General features: G+C 35.1%; 3 protein-coding genes across 4 annotated transcripts; all 3 read left to right on the plus strand.

Moving 5' to 3' along the window:
- Positions 1–976: 976 nt before the first annotated feature.
- LOC134242778 (galactose mutarotase-like) lies at positions 977–10,741 on the plus strand. 2 transcript variants are annotated; one of them, XM_062724909.1, is made up of 9 exons: positions 977–1,132; positions 3,446–3,512; positions 4,401–4,531; positions 5,042–5,196; positions 5,369–5,578; positions 6,770–6,851; positions 7,060–7,204; positions 10,271–10,439; positions 10,555–10,741. In XM_062724909.1, the coding sequence occupies exons 2-9, from the start codon at positions 3,463–3,465 to the stop codon at positions 10,630–10,632; spliced, it is 1,020 nt and encodes a 339-aa protein (XP_062580893.1). In that variant the 5' UTR covers positions 977–1,132; positions 3,446–3,462; the 3' UTR covers positions 10,633–10,741. The 2 variants fall into 2 exon arrangements, with proteins under 2 accessions (XP_062580893.1, XP_062580892.1); XM_062724908.1 differs by lacking the exon at positions 977–1,132 and adding an exon at positions 2,971–3,202.
- A 2,077-nt stretch (positions 10,742–12,818) lies between these two features.
- Positions 12,819–13,580, plus strand: LOC134242792 (craniofacial development protein 2-like). The gene has a single exon (XM_062724925.1). It carries the CDS (start codon positions 12,819–12,821, stop codon positions 13,578–13,580), a length of 762 nt encoding a protein of 253 aa, XP_062580909.1.
- Positions 13,581–15,885: 2,305 nt separating this feature from the next.
- On the plus strand, positions 15,886–20,245 carry LOC134242779 (galactose mutarotase-like). The gene is made up of 8 exons (XM_062724910.1): positions 15,886–15,962; positions 17,524–17,654; positions 17,956–18,110; positions 18,363–18,572; positions 18,708–18,789; positions 18,939–19,083; positions 19,199–19,367; positions 19,807–20,245. The coding sequence occupies exons 1-8, from the start codon at positions 15,913–15,915 to the stop codon at positions 19,882–19,884; spliced, it is 1,020 nt and encodes a 339-aa protein (XP_062580894.1). The 5' UTR covers positions 15,886–15,912; the 3' UTR covers positions 19,885–20,245.
- Positions 20,246–20,341: the final 96 nt, after the last annotated feature.

Raw genomic sequence — 20,341 nt, forward strand, 5'->3', positions numbered from 1 at the left:
GTCCGGATTAAAAAAAAATTCCCATATTAATCAAAGTGATCGTAAATAAACATATTTAAATTTATGCTAAGCCTGGTGAACTTGAGCCATTTAAAACAACAAAACATCCTGCACATTAACAAGGGTTTTTGAGTCGGTCCATTTTCCAGCTCACTTTAATTTTCCTTTTTCCCAAAGCATATATTCAATTGTTTTTTGCTGTTTGTTTTAAATCATGACAATAAACATAACTATATATATATATATACATACATGTGCATGTTTATATCACAGTGGATTGATTTAGATAATTGGGGGGGGGGGGAGGAGGTAGAAAAAAAATTCCTATCCAAATTTGAGGGTTTTTTTTTTTTTACATTGGAAAGTAGAAAGTTGGACTTTTCTCCGACTTTCGGTACAATTTTTTTTTCATAATGCAGGAATTTGCCGGTTTTTGACCGTACAGAACCACCACCCACCCACCCAAAAAAAATGGGGTAAGGAAGAGGTAATATTAATCAGCTCTAAAATAAAAATCACGTATACCAGGTATTCAAACAGATTAAATTTTTTCTCAGACCCCCCCTCCCTACCTGTGTAGAAAGTTGCAAGGACTTTTCTCCGACTTTCAGTACAATTTTTTCCATAATGCAGGAAATTGCCGGTTTTTGACCGTACAGCACCACCACCCACCCCAAAAACTAAAAATGGGGTTAGGAAGAGGAAAGCAGCCCCCCCTTCTCCCCATATACTTCGGGCCTATACAATGGATCAAAACCTCATTATGCCAGAATTTTTTTGCAATGGTAAATTAATGAAACAAAATTTAAATTGGCAATGCTTAAAAAAATAAATACAAGCCGTTATCAGGCTGTTCTAGTCTGGGGTGTAGGTGAAACTGAAATTATAAGAAAACAAAAGTATGACTAAGTATGAGACATTCCCTTTTCCGATATGCACACAGTTATCCTTGACCTTAAACTACATGTAATCCCATGCAAGGAAGTATCAAACATGATTAAGAACAACATAATTCCTCGATCCATTCTTTTATGACTGGTAGATATAATTCTCCACATGTTGATCTTTATAAAGTGTATAATTATGCATTACAAACAGCGACGTACATAGCCGCGGAGCGTGCGCTGCAACAGTAAGTTTTATAACCTACATTTTCAGTGACAAATTTAGTTAATACATGTACAAATTGTACATGTATATGATTTGAAGTTTCGCAGTCATGTTTGAAAGAGACAATAAAGACAAAAAAGTGAAGTGAAAACTTTTGTAAAAATTAAACTTTGAAAAAAGTGTGGCATCCTTCATGCTAATTGTCCGGCAAAACCCCAAATCATAAGTGAGAGAGAGAGTCAAGCTTCATAAATGAAAACTTAAATTGTTTAAAAATTAAACTTTTAATGAGGAAAAAAATTAGTTTGGAAAAAAAATGTGGATGGAACAGAACTCTGAAGATAAGATATATCTGTTTCTAAAGTGCAATTCTACCTTATAAGATATAAGATATTTTGTTGACCAGTCAATAACACTGATTATGGCATCTAACTGAATTAATGGAATACAACATTACAAGAACATGGAACTTTTATTTACTTGCACTATCGTAAAGATAAACCCGCTAAAAAGATTCCCTAAATCTGACTTTAAAAAAAATAGACCGAGAATCTCCAGTATGTCTTAATCATGGGCGTCCGAAGCAAATTGAAAAGGGGGGGGGGTGTGTGTGAATTTTCAATGCCTATATAATGTCTATTTTGGCAATGGGGGGGGGGGGGGGACGCCCATGTTAATAAGTGATGAAAAATGTTCTCCGCAACCGACCTTGAAGGTAAAACCAACTTTTTTGTTAAACATTTGTGTGTAGGGAGGTAGTCAAACCTGTTTTTGTAAAACAATTTTATGATCGAAAATGTAACTTCAAATGTTAAATAGAATTTTTGAAAAGTTTTAAAATACACATGGTTATGAATTATATTTTTACTTGACAATGTACGTTTCTTCGGACTACTGGTATTTTTAAGATTCTTTTCATATGCATGTTACAAACTACATTTTCAGTGACATTTGCGTTTTCATTTTTTTCCGAGAGGTTAGACCTTCTGAGATGATTTGGTATACAAAGGAATAAAAAATAATTGGAAAAAAAATGTTATGAACCTTGCCAAGTTGGACTCAGAAAAATTCCAATTATTGGCAGTTTCTGTTCATTTTCTAAATGCATAAGTGGAACATAATGAGATGAAATTTTGTATATATCATAAGAATGCTTCGTTTTTGACAAAGTTATGTCCCTTGGACTCAGAAAAATTCCAATATTATTTGCAGTTTCCGTTCATTTTTTTTTTCGCAGAGAATACACCTACTGAAATGAAATTTTTTGTCTAGGTCAAATTCTGTTTTGAGTATAAACTAGCCTTATTTGTCAGAGTTATGCCCCTAAGATTTAGAAAAATTCCAATTATTTGCTATTTCCGTTCATTCATAAGAATATCTGGGTCAGGTTCTGTTTTGGATATATATAATCTAGCCATATTTGACAGAAATGTGCCCCTTAGACTTAGAAAAAATTCCAGATATATGCCATTTCCGTTCATTTTCTTCGCAGAGGTTAAATTACAAAGGTCTACGGAAATGAAATTTAGTGTACAGATTTTTCATAAGAATTTCTAGGTTCAACTTTTGTTTTTGGTAACGATCGAGCCATTTTTAGCAGAATTTTGCCCCCTTAGACTTATATTTACAAAAATTCTAATTAATCCGCTTGAAATTTTGTGTGTTAAGAATACCTAGGAATGGCGTCATATTTTGAACGTAATTCCCTTGCACTTAGAAAAATTCCAATTAATCTTCACCGTAGCAACATAATTTTTCATATCACTACGAATTGAAATTATTAAGTTTACACTGTGTAGCACTGATTACATGCAAAGCAGGCTAGCCAGTTAAAAAGGCGGTTTTACACACAAACATATGATTTAATTGTGCGCGCACACACACAGGTTAAATGGTCGGGGGGCTGGGTCGTAAATATCCAGACACCTAAATGTCTAGGTGATCCTCTCATCCTCCGCAATGCCTAACAGAAGAGACGACATCCACGCAGCTAATCGGAATTTCTGTGTGATTTTGGCCTTTCTGACCGTGTTAATCATTACCTTAATCAGTGTGGTGATTTATCTCTCAGTTAAAGACCGCGACACCGAAGGTAAGTGATCGATCTAAACAAAAATGGTAAACGTGCGTACCTGCGTGTATCGTGCATAAAACGCATTGGCGGATCTTACGCGCGTCGTATGGCGTTTTCCGCTTAATTTTCAATTTCACTCGAAAGAATAATTACTTTGACCTTTATCCCCCCCCCAAAAAAAAAAGAGAGTACAGACATATTTTGTATGTACATATATACCGATAAAACAATTTTTGTATTTTTATTCCTTATTTTTTGTAGAAAACAATTCTTCAAAGATGATTACAAGTTCTCCTTTTGGAACTCATAATGGGAAGGAGGTCCTACAGTAAGTGCAGCTTTGTCGTGTCTAAAATCCATTACAAAGTTAGCAGAATGTAAAAATACTTTATACAAAATTTTCATAATAAGACTAAATCAAGAATGGTGTAGGAAGCATGGGGGTGTTCCTAAAATTTTAATAATTTTTGCCGATATATATTACATTAATTAATAAATACGTCTAAATATAAATATACTAAATATGAATATATGGAAATATGTTACCACAGCAATTACTTCTGATGAAATTCCGGGTGTTACTGTATTTCATTATCAAGGATTTTTTGCTTCATAGCCCCCCCCCCCCTCCCAATGAAATTCTTCACTGCAGCCCTAATTTATGTTTTCATAAGCTGCGTTATAACAATAATTAATTTCAAAAAACCACTTATTTACTATTTGTATTAAACATGAAACAGGGGAAATTATAGATTAACTTAGTAGCCAATAGTAGGTATATTGTTGTAATATACATTTAATGAATAGCTCAATTCTGGAATTCAAACATGTGAAAGACATTTATTTGTAAATGATGGAAGAATTCATTCCAAAAAATATTTTTAATAAATTTTATTGGACCTTGGTGAAAACTGTTTACGTTATTTTTTGCCCCCCCCCCTTTAGTTTTCATTCTAAATTTTCCATATCTCGATTTAATTAATGTTTATTTAACATGTTTAAACATCTTCGAAATATGTTCAAAATTTATTTTAGCAGTAATATTACCTTAAAATCGCTTGACATTTTTTTTTTTAAATTGGCATATTGATTTAAAATTCCGATTTATAGCAGATATACCGATATTTTGAAGCGATACCACTTGTTAGTGGTATAACTCGATTCAGATTTATGTAGAATATAAAATTTTATATTTTAATATGTTAATTTTGTGCAGGTATACGTTAAAGAATAGTAAAGGGACAGAAATACGCATTCTAAACTATGGAGGAATTATCACAAATATTATGATACCGGACAAGACTGGGAAAATGGATGATATTTGTCTTGGTTTTGATGGCATGGAAGGTAATTAAACTAGCTAATTCAGACAATTGATGTCCCCCGCTTACGGTAAAAAAGAGCATGTGCAGATGGGGGGGGGGGGGGGGCTCTCCACTGTATTTGCAGATTTATTTATCAAATAAGGAAATGCCAATATATATAGATACATGTATATAGATTTGATTGGTTAATTTTTAAAATGTTTACAGAAAATTTGTTTTTATATAAAATAATTATAACTCTGTAATAATTATGATATTATGAGAAAGTTTATGTTCATGCCTGATCTCTCATAACTTCTTCTTTTCATATGTTGAATACTCAGTACTTTCTTCTAGTATATCTCTAAAAAAAAAAAAAAAAACTGGATAATTTGACTTTTTCTTTACTATCATAAAAAAGTATGTCGTGAAAAGTCATATCCCATTTCATTTATTATAGATTTTACTTTAAAGTGTAATTGTCAGTAAAATTCAATGAATTGAATACTGACATTAAATGCAATATTTAATTTTTTTAATGAATTTATTTCAGGATATGCAACAAATGGTCCGTACTTTGGTGCTCTGATCGGGCGCTATGCTAACAGAATAGCAAATGGCCGTTTTACTATTGATGGAAAAACATACCAGTTAGACATAAATAATAGTCCGAATGCCCTTCATGGAGGAAAAGTTGGATTTGATAAGGTAAGAGAAACTTGCGGCTTTTATCGTTTTTTATTATTGGAAAGAAAAATATATAAAGATTGGAAATCTGAAGATATTTTACGACTAATAAACATTCTACTAATTACTTTTTCTTGTTCAAATTAACCAAGTAAGATTCTCCCTTTTAGTCACAATAATGATTTATTTATAGCGATTATGGAGTTCGGAGATCGACGGTGACGTCCTACAGCTGACCTACGTCAGCGCTGATGGAGAGGAGAAATACCCAGGAGAGGTCAAGGTCACCGTCCGTTACCAGCTGACCAATGACAATGAACTGGTCATTCAGTATTCAGCAACCACATCAGCAAAAACTGTCATAAATCTTACAAACCACGCCTACTTTAATTTGGCTGGACAGGTAATTGCAAAACGCAGTAATTCTAATTCTGCGTGGGTGGGTCGAGGGGGGGGGGTTATTTGCAGCCAATTAAATTAAAACAGTTAAAACAATGTGAACATTCTAAGGAGACAATGGACAAGTACCGTGAAGAACGTATGCATTGTTCAAAATTACAGGGGTAACTGCTTGAAAAATAGCGGTACATTTCATCATATATGCGAAGATGTAATATTATAATGTTAATTAAAGAGTTTAGTATATCTACTGTACTCACACTATGTTTAAATAATTACAAAAATTATACGTTAATGTACCGTAGAAATTTTTGCGAAATCTTATTTTTGCAAGATAGATATTGATTCTTGATAAGCGAAACAAAAATTTGACGTATTGGGTCATTGCTCTATATAATCCTAAGGAATACTATTATACGCGAGAATTTAATTTTCGGGAGCACACTGTCTCGCTTAATTACGCGATAATTAAGTTTTTGCGAATAAATAATTGTTGACTTACAGTACAGTTTACGTGCTGGAATGAATAGGTCTCTTTTTAAAATGGTAATTTACCGGGAATTCTATGGTTCACATGTATTTTACACAACCTGAAAACATACTCTCTTACAATGATCAATAAATTCATAGAATTTTCTATAAATCTAGCTATATGACTCCTCGTTGCATGCTAATATTAAGCTAATGTTTCGAGAAAAGGCGCAGGTAGCTCTAGATGATTTTTCTATGACCCTCTTGTTTACGAAATCTAGTACCTAAAATGTAAAGATCTGTCCCATGACTATAGATACTACATGCACTGACTTTTGACTTTCGAAGTGTGAATGATCTACGAGATGTTTTGTAGGAAATCCAACACCCAATACCCCTCTCAATACAGTTCTACAATAAAACATGGGAATTACGTAAATTGTACGTTATGATTTGCTACATGTATTCACGGGACATTCAAAGATTTTTACGCAACTTTTTATTTGAAAAATTATGGAGAGTCATGACAACTTAATGGGGGAACAACAATTACTGGCAAATTGGCTTTAATATACCAGGGAAAATAATTATATGCTGCTATTATTTCGGGTTGAAACATGGTGAATTGAGATAATTTCATATGCTTTGTCTGTACTTACATGTAAATGAATCTTAACAGGATTTTTTCCCTCACTAAAACTTGCTTTATCATGCTACTTTTAAGGGTTCTGGGAACATTTTTGGCCACAATGTGACTATAATGGCTGATCAATATACACCGGTGGATTCCACATCCATTCCTACTGGTAAAAGAAAAAAACTGCACTTGTGTTCATAAACATAATTTTATAAAATTCTCAATCTAGATAAATTATAGATTATCTAGATAAATCCAATATTATATTATGCGCAGCTCGTTTGAAACCCGATTGAATATCCGAATACGCTATTTCGTAATTTTCTTCACATAGATTTTGGCGCTGAAATAAACACTGTAATTATATTTATTAACAGGAGTAATAGAGAATGTAGATGGAACAGCTTGGGACTTGCGCACCAAAAAGAATCTGGGAGAAATGATTCCAACAGTTCCCGGTGATGTGGGTTACGATCATAACTACTGCTTCGGAAAAACTGGGTGGCGGAAGTACATGGCCAGGTATGAGTAGATTAAAATGTATTGTTGTGGAAAGAATAGAAATGCGTCTTGATCGTATAGTGGTTTATTTTAGACTCTGTTATTAACTATAGAAACATAACGTACAGTATTGTGACGTAACAATAACGTTAACGTACGTTACATAAACCCGCGGATAATTTTAATGAATCATTAGAATATTAGAAAGTTCAAATCAAATTAACAGTTTGGAAATTAAACAAGTTAATAATCACTTAATTAAGAGGTCCATTCACGATAATTTGGCTTTTGTTTTTGACACTCGATTAAAATATATTAAGTTCGTTCTCATTCACTTCGATTGGATATAGTTTCACAATTGGTCTGTTGGTAAGTCCATTTTTGGTCCGTAAAGTGGCAGCTCTAAGTTCTTTTGTATGAGTTCCTCGGAGTGTTTGTGACGTAGTTCTGTGTTAGATTTCTCCAACTCCATGTTTCGAGTCCGTAGATTGGCATTTTGTTTATTATCTCTGCCATGTCCCTGAGATTCTTTTTCTGTGAATTTTCTTTTTCCTTCTCCTCAGTCTCTGTACGTTTTTCTGTCATCTGAGTTTCTTCCCTTCGTGTGTCATCACGGATCCTTACGGAAAACATCTTTCTCTCTTCCACGGGATCCTGTAGGTTTGTAATTGATTTTCAAGTGTTTGTACTTTGATATTTAGCTCACTTATTTGCCTTTGGGCGTAATCATATCGTGACTGAAGACTGATGTTTTTAGCATTAAGATGCTCCAAGTGAGTGCTGTAGGTTTTGATATTAACAACCTGGTCCTTTAATTCCTGAACCTCGTTATGCAAGTGTCCGTTTTCGTGCGCAAGTTTATTCATCTGTTCCATCATATCCTTCATCCCATTCTCCACACGAGTCTGAAAATTTCTTTGTTGGTCGAATTGTAACAATTTCTCTAGCAGGGTACCATTTTCTCCTTCCAATGCGTTCATCCTCTGTCTTAGTCTTCAGCTCTGACTTAAGTTGCTGTATCTCGTTAGTGAGCTTGCTACGTTCTTGAATGGAGTCCACAGTCCGACTCATCGGAGTGGAAGCTGATTTCCATAAAACACTTTTATGTCGTTGTTCAACGTTTATTTCTGTGGTATTTGGTTTGCTCGTTCCTACAATGTTGACAATTGTTGATTTGGTGGATTTTTCGTTAGTTTCATGTCGCATATATTGTGTTGCTTCTTCTGGCACTTTTTACATCTGTTGCGGGATTTACAATCTGCGGCGTGGTGGTTTCCTAAGCAGTTGAAACATAATTTTTCCGTTAACAGTCGAATCTTGCTACTTATGTACTTTCTTACAGTCCCCTGGGAAGATTTTTACAACAATAAATGCATTCTTTATCTCTGTTGTTTCGACATAAGGAGTTGACTCTTTTGTTTTCTGGTTGTGTCCATAATGAACATGGCGTTGTTTCTTTGAGGCTCCGGTAAGAAACATTGCTGTTGCGTGGAATCGATCGCTGTTTTCAATCTGGCCTGATTCAAGGATTTTGACTTCCTTGCTGATAGCTTTACGAAGATTGTGTAGTGAAATGTTGTCACCATCGTACTCACGTGCAATGTTTTTCCTGATTTCAGCTGGTAGCTTGTTCATTATGACTGGAATAAGTAAAGCTCCGTACATCTCTTGTTTTTGTCCTAGACACTCTAAACTCCTGACATGAGATTCCAAGCAGTCTCCATAATTTCTTAAACTGATGGCGTCGTTTTCGGGGCTTGCAGTTCCATAAGTGCTCTCATGTGACCATTGATGATTTTTTGTGGTTGACCAAATCGTTCCTTGAGCAGGTCTATGGCGGTTTCGTAATTTGCGTTTGTGAGAGTAAATCCTGCAATGGTTTGTGCTGCTGCGTCCTGTAATTGAGCCTTGAGATACGAAAACTTTTGAATTGGTGTTAAAGTTTGGTTGCGGTGAATTGTTGATTCAAATGAATCCCAAAACGTATTCCATTGTAGTATATCCCCGTCAAAATGTGGAAGATTTAGTTTCGGTAGTCGATGATTATTTGTGACCTGGTTGGATGGTAATGACAAAAAAATTTTCTGCCAATCGTGGTTACTTTGTTCATCGAGATCAGTGGCACTGGCAGGAAAATTGTTCAGAATATTCTCACAAGCCGTTTCACTTGAATTAATTGCAGCTGATGTGTTTACATTACTATCATGAATTTCTAAGGCGGGTACAAAACACTCAACACTGGCATTCAAAGTTTTACATGAAACTTTTTCTGTAAATGTTTCTATTTTCTTAATTTTGCAATCGAATTCGTACATATACTCATCTGTGTTTGTGATTTCTTCTTCTATGTCCTCTTCAGATAATGCGTCTAATATGCGTTCATTTAGTTCTTGTAAAGTTTGTCTTTTTTGCATTAGGGACTTTCTGATTATTTCGATTTCCTCCGTTACTTCACTGGCTGTATTTTCTTTCAGGTCCAAAAATCGTCCGAAAAGTTTCGTCACCGCTGATCTGTTACCGGCCCGTATGGCTTTTAGTCTTCCTTCCATTTTACGTATATTATGTAAACATTCCGTCGATCACGGCACCAAAATTGTTGTAGAAATGCGTCTTGATCGTATAGTGGTTTATTTTAGACTCTGTTATTAACTATAGAAACATAACGTACAGTATTGTGACGTAACAATAACGTTAACGTACGTTACATAAACCCGCGGATAATCCGTGACATGTATGTTCCAGATTAGACGCAGGGGACATATCAAAGTTTTGAAAGTAGGGAGGGAGGTTGCCAGCCAGAGGAAAAAAAATTACCTGAAAAAATCGACAAGCAAATAGAAGTTTAAACTTGAAAATCCTATTTCCGGGGGGGGGGGGGGGGGGGGGGGGGGGTGGAGTGAATTGAATCTCTTTCAATAACATCATACATCACCCCTATTTGTCTATTGTTATGTTGTAAATTTTGCCACCCGATAAATTCAAATCTTACAGACTTACAACATGGCACTATACTGAAACCGGGGGGGGGGGGGGGGGGGGGTCAATGAACAAAGGCATTTAACAACTTCTTTTTTTTTTCTTTTAAAGAGTGGAACATCCGAACACGGGTCGGTATCTGGAAATGTACAGCACTGAACCAGGTGTTCAGTTTTATACGGCATTCTACCTAAACGAAACTGGAAAGGGCGGGGCCAAATACGGGAAATTTGATGCCTTTTGCCTCGAAGCCCAGCATTATCCAGATAGTCCAAACAAAGTAGGTTTCAGTGGCTACATTTCAGATATAATTTCGAGAGAGATTAACTCTGTTGCACATGTTCAAATGGTTTCTTTTCATAAATATTTGTTATTATTATTTTTTTTATTTTCAGCCAAATTTCCCCACAACATTACTAGCTCCATCGGAGACGTATCTACAAACCACGACATACAAATTTGGTGTCATGTGATCTCATAACTTGATATTTTTTCTCATCATTCCTTTCTTTTGTACTACATTTACATATTATACCATGATTTGATTGATTATAAGTCAATAAATTAATTCCATGATCTTCATTGCGTTTTTAGGAATCTTTTTAATAGGTGGCATCTTATGCTCACATCCACTGAATTTTTTTTCTCATGGAAATCGGATATTTATCGTGTCCATCGAAGGCAAGGAACTATTAATTTATTTCTAAACTATAGTTTATTTCAATTGAATCAAGAATTGATTATCGGAAATTGAATGTACAGTAACTACAAACACATGAATGATAAAAGTAAAAGATAAAATCACACATGGGTATCCAACAATGGAGGGCTCAGCTAGTGGTCATGCATGACTATATAATTCATGTATAGCTGTTGACCTCCTGAAATGGAAATAAAAGATTGCGGTCGTGAGAAGAGTGCTAAATGATGAGTGACAATCCCCAAGGATCCACCGCTGTAATTTATTAAGGAATAACTGTCTTATTTTTCGAATTCATGAAGTGATCAATGGATTGGCTTGTGTGTTAATTTTATTCATAAAAGCCATCGGCGTTTATGCAAATTATAACACAAGCCAATCCATTGATCATCTTCATATGATAACATATCCAAGCCTGCTTCTCTCAACGTGGTTTTTTTTTTTAAACAGGAAATCAATTACACTTACTGGAAATGTATTTTTGTAAATATGATAACATATCAATAAACAGGTCCACTTACTAGTATTTTTGAGTGGCTACTGAACTGGACTTAAAACGAGATAAAATTGTATGCTTATTAAAAGCTTGACTTTGTTTATGTGCTGTTCGATTAAGGTAAGTAACGATTAGGGCCTAACATAGGGGCTTGGCATCAGGATGGTGTATTTTGTGTATTATGTGTTTTTCTAGGTGTGTCTGAATACCCTCATTAAAATAAAAATTCGCTGAAATTAGCACGTTCTAAAAATGTCATATTTACAGTATATAGTTAAAAAGAGTAAAGGAGCACCACTTGCCATCTTCGATTTGAGGTGGTGCCTCGGTTCACACTTGATTTAAATCAATATCTACTTATTTCCTACCGGTGTTGGGTGAGATCTAGCTTAAAAAATGATTGAATAATGCCTTTCAAACGTCTGCCGATTTGAACTTGCCATATAAAACATGCAGTTATACGAGTAAACCCAAAACGTCCTCTATACGAAGTACAGAAATTGAAAGCAACAGAAGTGTCGATTTCTAACGATGAAAAATCTAGAGGCGTCCCGGAATAACATGGAAAATCTAGAGAGAACAAGTTTGGCGCGGTATCTGACCTCTAGATTTTCACACGCCGTGTGCTCCTTGTCTTGATCGGGAAATAATGCGATGGAAAAAATCCATGGAAACTCAGTTTGTAACTAATGGTCTAACAATTAACGATTAATTGTATTTACTGACAAGGACATTATATCGACCATTGAATTCACGAAATGAGGACTTAAAACAAGATATTCCTGCTCCATCAACTTGTTTGTCAATAACTTACATGTACCTTGTCTTACAAATTGAATAGAAATCAGGCATAGAACATACTCTGCCGTATCGAATCAGCTGAGAGATACATACCCCGTATGCAGAGAACAAATTTCGGCTGGGGCTGCCTGGCTAGGAGGCGCGTCCCCCGCGTGGCGGATAGGGGAGCCCTCACTAGAGGGGTGCACCGGATAGACTAAAGAAGGTGCCGTGGACCAACGCACCGTAAGGGAAAGACACCCTGACAGAAAACCACCGGTCCTACAAGACTTGGGGTTGGGCAGGAGCCCGACTACCTCCTCTCGGAAAAAAAATCACAGTTACAGAAACAGTGGACATAGAGAGCAAAGAAGATATTGTGAAGTGGGGACAGCAATAATGGCAGTAAGATAACAAGGGGTGAAAGTCTTAGGGAAGCCCAGCGTCCGACTAGAGCCCTTGTGACACCCAAACAAACATTCATCATCGAACACTGGAACGTGAAAACAATGTATAGAGGAGGAGCTTCAGCACAGATTGCCAGAGAAATGGAAGGATACCAGCTGGACATTTTGGGAATCGCCGAGTGCAGATGGACAGGAGCTGGGAAGATGAGACTGGCCTCAGATGAGACCGTCATATAAAGCGGGGATGAAGAACTGCATGAGGGAGGAGTTGCCATAATGATCAGCCAGCAGGCAATGAAGTCACTCAAGGAATGGACACCTGTCAGTAAGAGAATCATGACAGCACGATTCTATTCAAGATGCAGGAGAGTGTCAGTGATCCAAGCATATGCGCCAAATAATGAAGAGGAGGAGAAAGACAAATTCTATCAGGAGTTACAAGAGACCCTGGATGGATGTAATAAGAACGAAATCATTATTATCATGGGGGATCTCAACGCCAAGGTAGGGGGGCGGAGTGAAATAATGGATATGAAAGAACTATGGGTATCCATGGACTGGGAACACAGAATGAAAATGGAGAAAGACTGTGAATTTAGTCAGACCAACGGACTAGTAATCACAGGAACACTATTTCCCCACAAAGATATACACAAAGCAACATGGGTGTCTGCTACTGGAACAGCGAGAAACCCGATTGACCATCTTCTCATCAGTGGACAGTGGAGATCTTCTGTTCTTGACACCAAGGTGCAGAGGGGAGCGAATGCCAACAACAACCACTACCTGGTGAAGACTCGAATCAGGCTACGGCTCAGCACACACAAGAATAAGAACAAGTTAAAGCCAAGATTGGATGTAGAAGTAAGAACGCCTCAAAAACAACGAAGTAAAAGCAAAGTTCAATTTCCGTGGGAGAAAGGGGTTAGAAGAGCACATGGAAAAGACGGAAGATATCGAGAAAATCTGGGAACAGCAGAAGATGGCATATGTGAATGCAGCAGAGGAAGTACTTGGCTACAGGAAAGGCAAAAGTAAACCTTGGATCAGCGAAAACACCTGGAAGTTGATAGAGGAAAGAAAAGTCATCAAGACAAAGATAGATACTAGTAGTACAAGATCAGAACGAGTCAAGACAAGGATGAAGGAAAATTATAGGGAGAAAGACAAAGCAGTCAAGAAAAATGCGAGAGAGGACAAGAGGAGATGGATGGCAGAGAAAGCTGAGCGAGCACAGAAAGCAGCCAAGAACGGGAGGCAGAAGGAACTGTACAGCATAGTTAAACAGTTGACAAGAAAAAGTAATATACAAATAGCAGCGGTGACGAACAAAGATAGAAAACTGCTGAAAAAACAAAGAAGCGAGGCTTGCCAGTCTGGCGGAATCAAAGCATGTAAATATAAGGAATAACTGTCAGATTTTTCAATTTCATGACGATGATCAATCGATTGGCTTCCGTGATAATTTTATGCATAAACGCAAGCCAATCGATTGATCACATCATGAAATCGAAAAATAAGACAGTTATCTGGTCTAAAAAAAAAAAGGTCTTTACCATGTTTACTCTGATGTCTCTTATTTGGTGGGGCAATAGGGCAAGGTCATGAGCAAAGTCCAGGTCTTCTAAAAACTATGATCAATAAATAGCTCCCAGCCTCCCTGCTATCAGTAACATTTGATCTGGGTTAATTTTATAAATAATCGTTACCCTTTAGCAAATTTCATACAGTGTCAATTTTTGAAGGCTACTTTCCCTACGAGTAATGATATGATGTTGTATCTTGGACCTTGAACGCTTTAACAAACGTAAACAAATATTGTTTCATAGATGAAAACTGAAAATTTCAAAATTGAAAATATTACATGTAGTTACAATAGATGAACTTATCTTATTAACTGGAATACACGTAAGTCTACTCACGACATCTCTTGAAATTCAGGTCAAGTATTCCGAAACTTTTCTTTCCACGTGAATCATTCCGGTAAATTTTTAAACGTACAATTTCCTCTTCTGTTTTCGCAAAAGTGTTATTTGGTTTTGCTTTGTAGAAGTTGTTTGTACGTGTAAGTTTTTTTAGTCGTTTAATGACACGGGGTTGTAAGTATGGGAATATGAACAGGTGTGCATTTACGTTGTACTTTTGCTTGTAAAAGTACAATCTTATAATTTTTGTTGTTGTTGTTCAGCATTGTCCGTCGAACGAATTTTGCTTCTTGTTTGGTGAGATGTAACCGTTATGTTTATGTTAAGAAAACTACTATAATATACTGTAGCTGATTTTTTGAATGCTGTTATACAGAATGGCCGAGTCGACTATCCATTCAAACGAATTTAAAAAAAAAGGGGGGGGGCTTAACACCAGATCAGCATGCTGCAGCAGATTAATGATAACATATGACCAGTCTAAACGAACTCCTGAAAAGGAGTTATCAACAGTTAGAAATTGAGGCTAAAATAATGTGGAAAATAAATATGTGCTTAGGCACAAACACAAAAAAAATGTTGATTTAGGGGAAAAATTATGAATCTGCAAAAATGCCTACACGCACAAAATGCTACAAAAATGGTAGGATAAGAGTATATTTATTAAATTTAAGATTCTATTTGTGACTTAAATTACTTTCTCAGTTGACATTTCAAGCATTTCAAGCATTCTTATTAGAGTAAAAAATCAAACTTTCAACATATTTTAAAGAAGCATAATAAAAAGGAGATATATGAAAAATAGAACAACATGTGTTGCATCTGTTATAAGCTTCTCCATCTTTTACTTTTTAAAGTATCTGGTTAAATTGGAGGATAGGGTATAGGTAATAAGAATTTACCATGGAAATATATAAATTGAAAAGCAGAGTATTAAATCGTAAGGATTGCAATTTTTCCTTTCTCCTTTCTTGCTTTACTTTGTATTTTTTTCTGTTGTTGTTCAATGTTGTTCAAGATGTGGATCATGGGTTAGGGTTGGACTAAAATTGGAAATTAATTTAGTTAACAAAATGCATATACGGTACATGAAAAGGCATGAAAAAAAAGAACAGATAAAAAAAAAAGAAAAGAAATATATGTTTAAAAATCTTCCCCAGAGGAGTAAAGCCAAGTACCAGTAAGTCATCTGGATATACTTAATGTTATGTAGATTAAATCTATAAACCCTCAAGGCAAGACTGGTACCACAATATTAAAAAAAATATATTTCAAAATTAGCGGGTAAAATCTTATAATAATAATCTTCTGAAGTCAGCAGAAAGCAAACGATTCAGGTGAATATGGTGGCCCATGGGCCTCTGCTGTGTGTATGGTCACTGTATCATGATTATTTTTTGTTTGTTTGCTTTGAATAGAAGACTGTTAACTAACAAACATCTACCATGATCACAAGTTCTCCATTTGGGACCTATGATGGGAAAGAAGTCATACAGTAAGTGATATTTGATTTAAAAAAAAATAATTCATGTAAAATGCACCAATAATGTTTTTAAACTTGGTTATATTTTCCTCTCTCTTATCTAAATTAAAATTACACTGATATAAACAGGAGAATGTCTATAAATTTACAGTTTAAAGCAGTGGAGAACAAAAATTTAATTGTCATGTACATTTGCATTATACACAGTTCATGAAAAGTTTGTCATGCTAATAAATACCAAATTGCTTATTCACAAAAATAAGGTGTCATGAAAATACTAGTAAAGTGATCTACAGTATACCATGTAAGTGGAAATTTTATTGAGACAAAGAACTATATGCCGTATTAACCAACATTTGCCCCCCAAAATCAAACTTTGATGGAGTAACATTTAATTAAGTCCTTAAACAGGGGAGTATATGCTGACTTCAACGCACTGAAGAATTTCATAAGTAATGACGTCATATGTACGTAATGACGTCACAAATATGACGTAATTTCAGTTTTTTATGAATTTTGCAGAAAAATGTACATATTTCGTCGATATTTTAAATAAAAGTCACCGAGCGCATGTGTGTTCAGGATAAATATTTTGATATAATGGGTAGAATGATAATATCAATGGAATATGTCAATACTGTTCCTGAACACACATGCGCTCTATAAATTTTAAAGCTTAAATTGTTGAAATTTTGTCCATTTTGTCCTCTTTCTGAAAAAGGATATAAAATCGGACTAGTTTGTGACGTCATAAAAACAGAAATTGTGAATACACTTCTCTGGAACTATAATATTTTCTGTTAACTTATATTTCTCGTACAATTTATTGAATTCAGCACATTTCATGAAGTTTTCAAAATTTGACTTTTGTGGGGGCAAACATATGCAATATACCGCATATAGTTCTTTAGCGATTTGTCCTTAAAAACTGGTAATTTATTTTTAGCGAGATGTTATTTAAGCGATTTTAAAAAGCACATTAAAGAAACTATTACATGTAAAACGCAATTAATTTTTAGCGATATTCAATTTTAACGATCTCGACACCCTCGGTAATAATGCCAAAATTAAATCCTCGCTAAAAATTCTACTTATACGGTATATGCAAATTTAAGTGTTGTTTGATGGGGATCACACTTCACTGGGTTTAGTCCCTTATAAGGAAATATGTTTAGTTATACATGTAATAGCATTAGTCTTTTTAGACAAATTATTTTTGCTAACAAGGTCATTACAACAACCATAAAATTTTGAATTGCAGACCTTAAACAAGGTTGTTGAAACCCTTGTAACATCAACTTTTCAGTACGTAGCAAGCCTTGTTTTAAAAATTAATTGTACTCAGAGCAAACTCTCAGGTAAAGAATAAGTTGGGAGATATAGACACCATAAACAGGTGATAGTGGAATATTAATTCATAAAAAGAAGGGAAGTTGTTGTTGGAAAATCTGAATCGAATTCATTGTGTTTGTCAGAATTTTTGTTCTTATGAGTAAACTTTATTTGGAATTATTTGGATATTAAACTAGAATGACAATTTATGTAGGGACTTTCTTTTATCAAATGTGTGCAGATATACCCTAAAGAACAGTCAAGGCACAGAAATACAAATCCTAAATTTTGGAGGAATCATCAAAACGATTTTGGTACCAGATAAAAATGGAAAGATGGAAGACATTTGTCTTGGTTATGATGACATGAAAGGTGTGTTTGAAAATTTCTTCCTGTGTCCTGTTTTTTGTAAAGGAAGAGACCTCTAGTTGGAAAAAAAGACAATTGATTAAAAAATGTTGGATAAACAAATTATTGGTCTATATACATGTACAATTAAAAATAATTGCTTTGTGATTTTAGTGGTAGAACTGTTTTAAGATGAAGATTTTTTCTTTTAATCTGGAAACACAGAAACTAAAAAATGTTTAAGAAAATTTTCTATAATTTACCATTGGAAAAAGAAGTGAAAATATGTATGTCTAAACTCTAAAAATGTTGTTTCTTTGCCTAGGGTATGAGACAAATCCCTTTTACTTGGGTACTCTGTGTGGACGCTTTGCCAACAGGATTGCAAATGCCTCTTTTATTATTGATGGGAAAACATATGAATTAGACAAAAATGATGGTCAGAATTCGTTACATGGAGGAAAAGGTGGTTTCCATAAAGTAAAGTACTTTTGATATTTACATTCAATTTACTACATATAGTTGAAACCCATATTTTATTGAAAGAATTTGCTACATAAAGGTCAAAGCCAAATTTGAAGGAATGACTGTTTTGGGGTGCCATGCTGTTTTGTCTTTTTTAAAATCTTGAAGAATTAGATATACATTTTTTTTAAATTTGAATTTCTAAACTCCATGATTGCTGTTTAAAATGATTTGGTCATAACAAGCAGTTATAATGCTTTCTTGCAGAAAGTATGGACTCCAGAGATTGACGGTGACGTCCTGAAATTGACCTACGTCAGCCCTGACGGGGAGGATAAATTCCCTGGGGAACTCAAGGTCACTCTCTGTTACCAGCTGACCGATGACAATGAATTGGTCATGCAGTACTCAGCAACTACATCAGCAAAAACTGTCATCAATCTGACAAACCACGCCTACTTTAATTTGGCTGGACAGGTAATCGGTTTGTGATGAATGTATGCAGATTCGTCTGAGTACTACAATGCACTATGAAAATTCAGCACAATACAAGGTATTAAACTTTTTCCTTTTACAGTTTTGATTTTTTGCAATGGACTTCTTGTTTTTTAGGGTGCTGAGAACATCTTTGACCATGATGTGACCATAAAAGCTGATCAGTATACACCACAAGATTCCACTTACATTCCAACAGGTAATGTAAAGAGATAGATAGTGAGAATACATGTATATCAAATTTGTGAAGCTTTTTTTTTTTTTACATCAAACCATAAAACATATTGATGTACACTTACTGAAAAACTCCATACAGTATAAATCTCATCTGTTATTTGTCATTAACAGGAGCCATAGAAAGTGTAGAGGGTACACCCTTTGACTTACGCACAGCTAAAAATATTGGGCAGATGATTCCACGAGTTCCAGGAAATGTTGGCTATGCTCATAACTATTGCTTTGGGACAACTGGCGATAAAAAATTCATGGCAAGGTGTGAGCTTTTTTTTGCTTTCATTGAGCATCAGCTTTTCAGATTACCTTTCAAAAAAAAAATGTGTGAACATCATTTCCGATTTTTTTTTTAATTCTCTTTTTATCTTTCCTAGAGTAGAGCATCCTGCCTCTGGTCGATATTTAGAGGTGTACAGCACTGAACCAGGACTTGTGTTTTATACCTCATACTATTTAAATGAAACAGGAAAGGGCGGGGCCAAGTACCAGAAATACGGAGCCTTTTGTCTGGAAGCTGCACATTACCCGGATAGCCCAAACAAAGTGAGTTTCAGCTTAACTTAAGCTGAATTGAGGTCTATTGATTATAATTCATCATTTTTATCCCCCCTAGGTGGGGGAGTATGGCCTGTGTTTAATTATACCCCCTGCTTGAAAAGTGGGAGGGTATATAGTAATCGGTATTTCCGTCTGTCCGCCTGTAACGCTTTGGGGTACCCATCTCTTATCCGCAACTCCTCTCATACCACTGAAGGAAATTTAATGAAACTTTCACAGAATCTTTATTACATATTGCCATTGTGCACCTCCTATTTTACTTTTTGATCTGACATATATTTTTGATTTTCCAGAGCAAAACATGGATACTGCCATATGGGAGGGGGGGGTATCATTTAGTGAGCTCATTGCTCACAGTACCTCTAGTTATGAAATAATACAATTATGATGATTTATTAATTAATATTTTTATTTCTATTTTTAGCCAAATTTTCCTTCAACATTACTTGATCCCTCTGAGACTTATCAACAAACTACTTCATACAAATTTGGAGTAATGTGATTCATATTTTGTCAGCAATATTCTACATGTATATCTGTGTATTACTTCCTGGGTATTTGTACTTTATATATTTTGTAGAACAAATTTAGCAATAATGAAAATACTGCCTTTTGTACAGAACTTCAAGCATTGTGACAAAAAAATCTCTGTAATCAGAGATGTATATATGATATACATTATATCAATTTTTTGTTTGGAAGTTTACACTATGGTCCAAAGTTATCATTGTGACACAAACTCCGCTGCTGGCAGCCAAGTTTTCAATATGTGAATAAGAATGTGAAAATAAAAGGGCACAAAATAAAACATCATTTTGCTGCTTTTATTTTGTCTAATACAATAAATGCTACAACAGACTTCAGCTGTGTATCAGTTGTTTTGCTTGGATTTGATTCTATGATCCAAAGTAATCAGTGTAAGCCCCTTCCCATAGCCACTGCGTGGACTGACAGAATGC

This window comes from Saccostrea cucullata, unplaced genomic scaffold, assembly GCF_032062105.1.
Source record: "Saccostrea cucullata isolate Sc308-1 unplaced genomic scaffold, CSIRO_AGI_Scuc_v1 ctg907, whole genome shotgun sequence".
Taxonomy (NCBI): Eukaryota; Metazoa; Mollusca; class Bivalvia; order Ostreida; family Ostreidae; genus Saccostrea; species Saccostrea cuccullata.

Excerpts from the sequence above, each read along its gene's own strand:
- LOC134242778 (XM_062724908.1), top strand. The coding sequence starts at position 3,070 with ATGCCTAACAGAAGAGACGACATCCACGCAGCTAATCGGAATTTCTGT. Across the intron at positions 4,532-5,041 it reads TGGTTTTGATGGCATGGAAG|GATATGCAACAAATGGTCCG; the intron begins GTAATTAAACTA and ends AATTTATTTCAG. Across the intron at positions 7,205-10,270 it reads TGGCGGAAGTACATGGCCAG|AGTGGAACATCCGAACACGG; the intron begins GTATGAGTAGAT and ends TTTCTTTTAAAG.
- LOC134242792 (XM_062724925.1), top strand. The coding sequence starts at position 12,819 with ATGATCAGCCAGCAGGCAATGAAGTCACTCAAGGAATGGACACCTGTC.
- LOC134242779 (XM_062724910.1), top strand. The coding sequence starts at position 15,913 with ATGATCACAAGTTCTCCATTTGGGACCTATGATGGGAAAGAAGTCATA. Across the intron at positions 15,963-17,523 it reads GATGGGAAAGAAGTCATACA|ATATACCCTAAAGAACAGTC; the intron begins GTAAGTGATATT and ends AAATGTGTGCAG. Across the intron at positions 19,084-19,198 it reads GATAAAAAATTCATGGCAAG|AGTAGAGCATCCTGCCTCTG; the intron begins GTGTGAGCTTTT and ends TATCTTTCCTAG.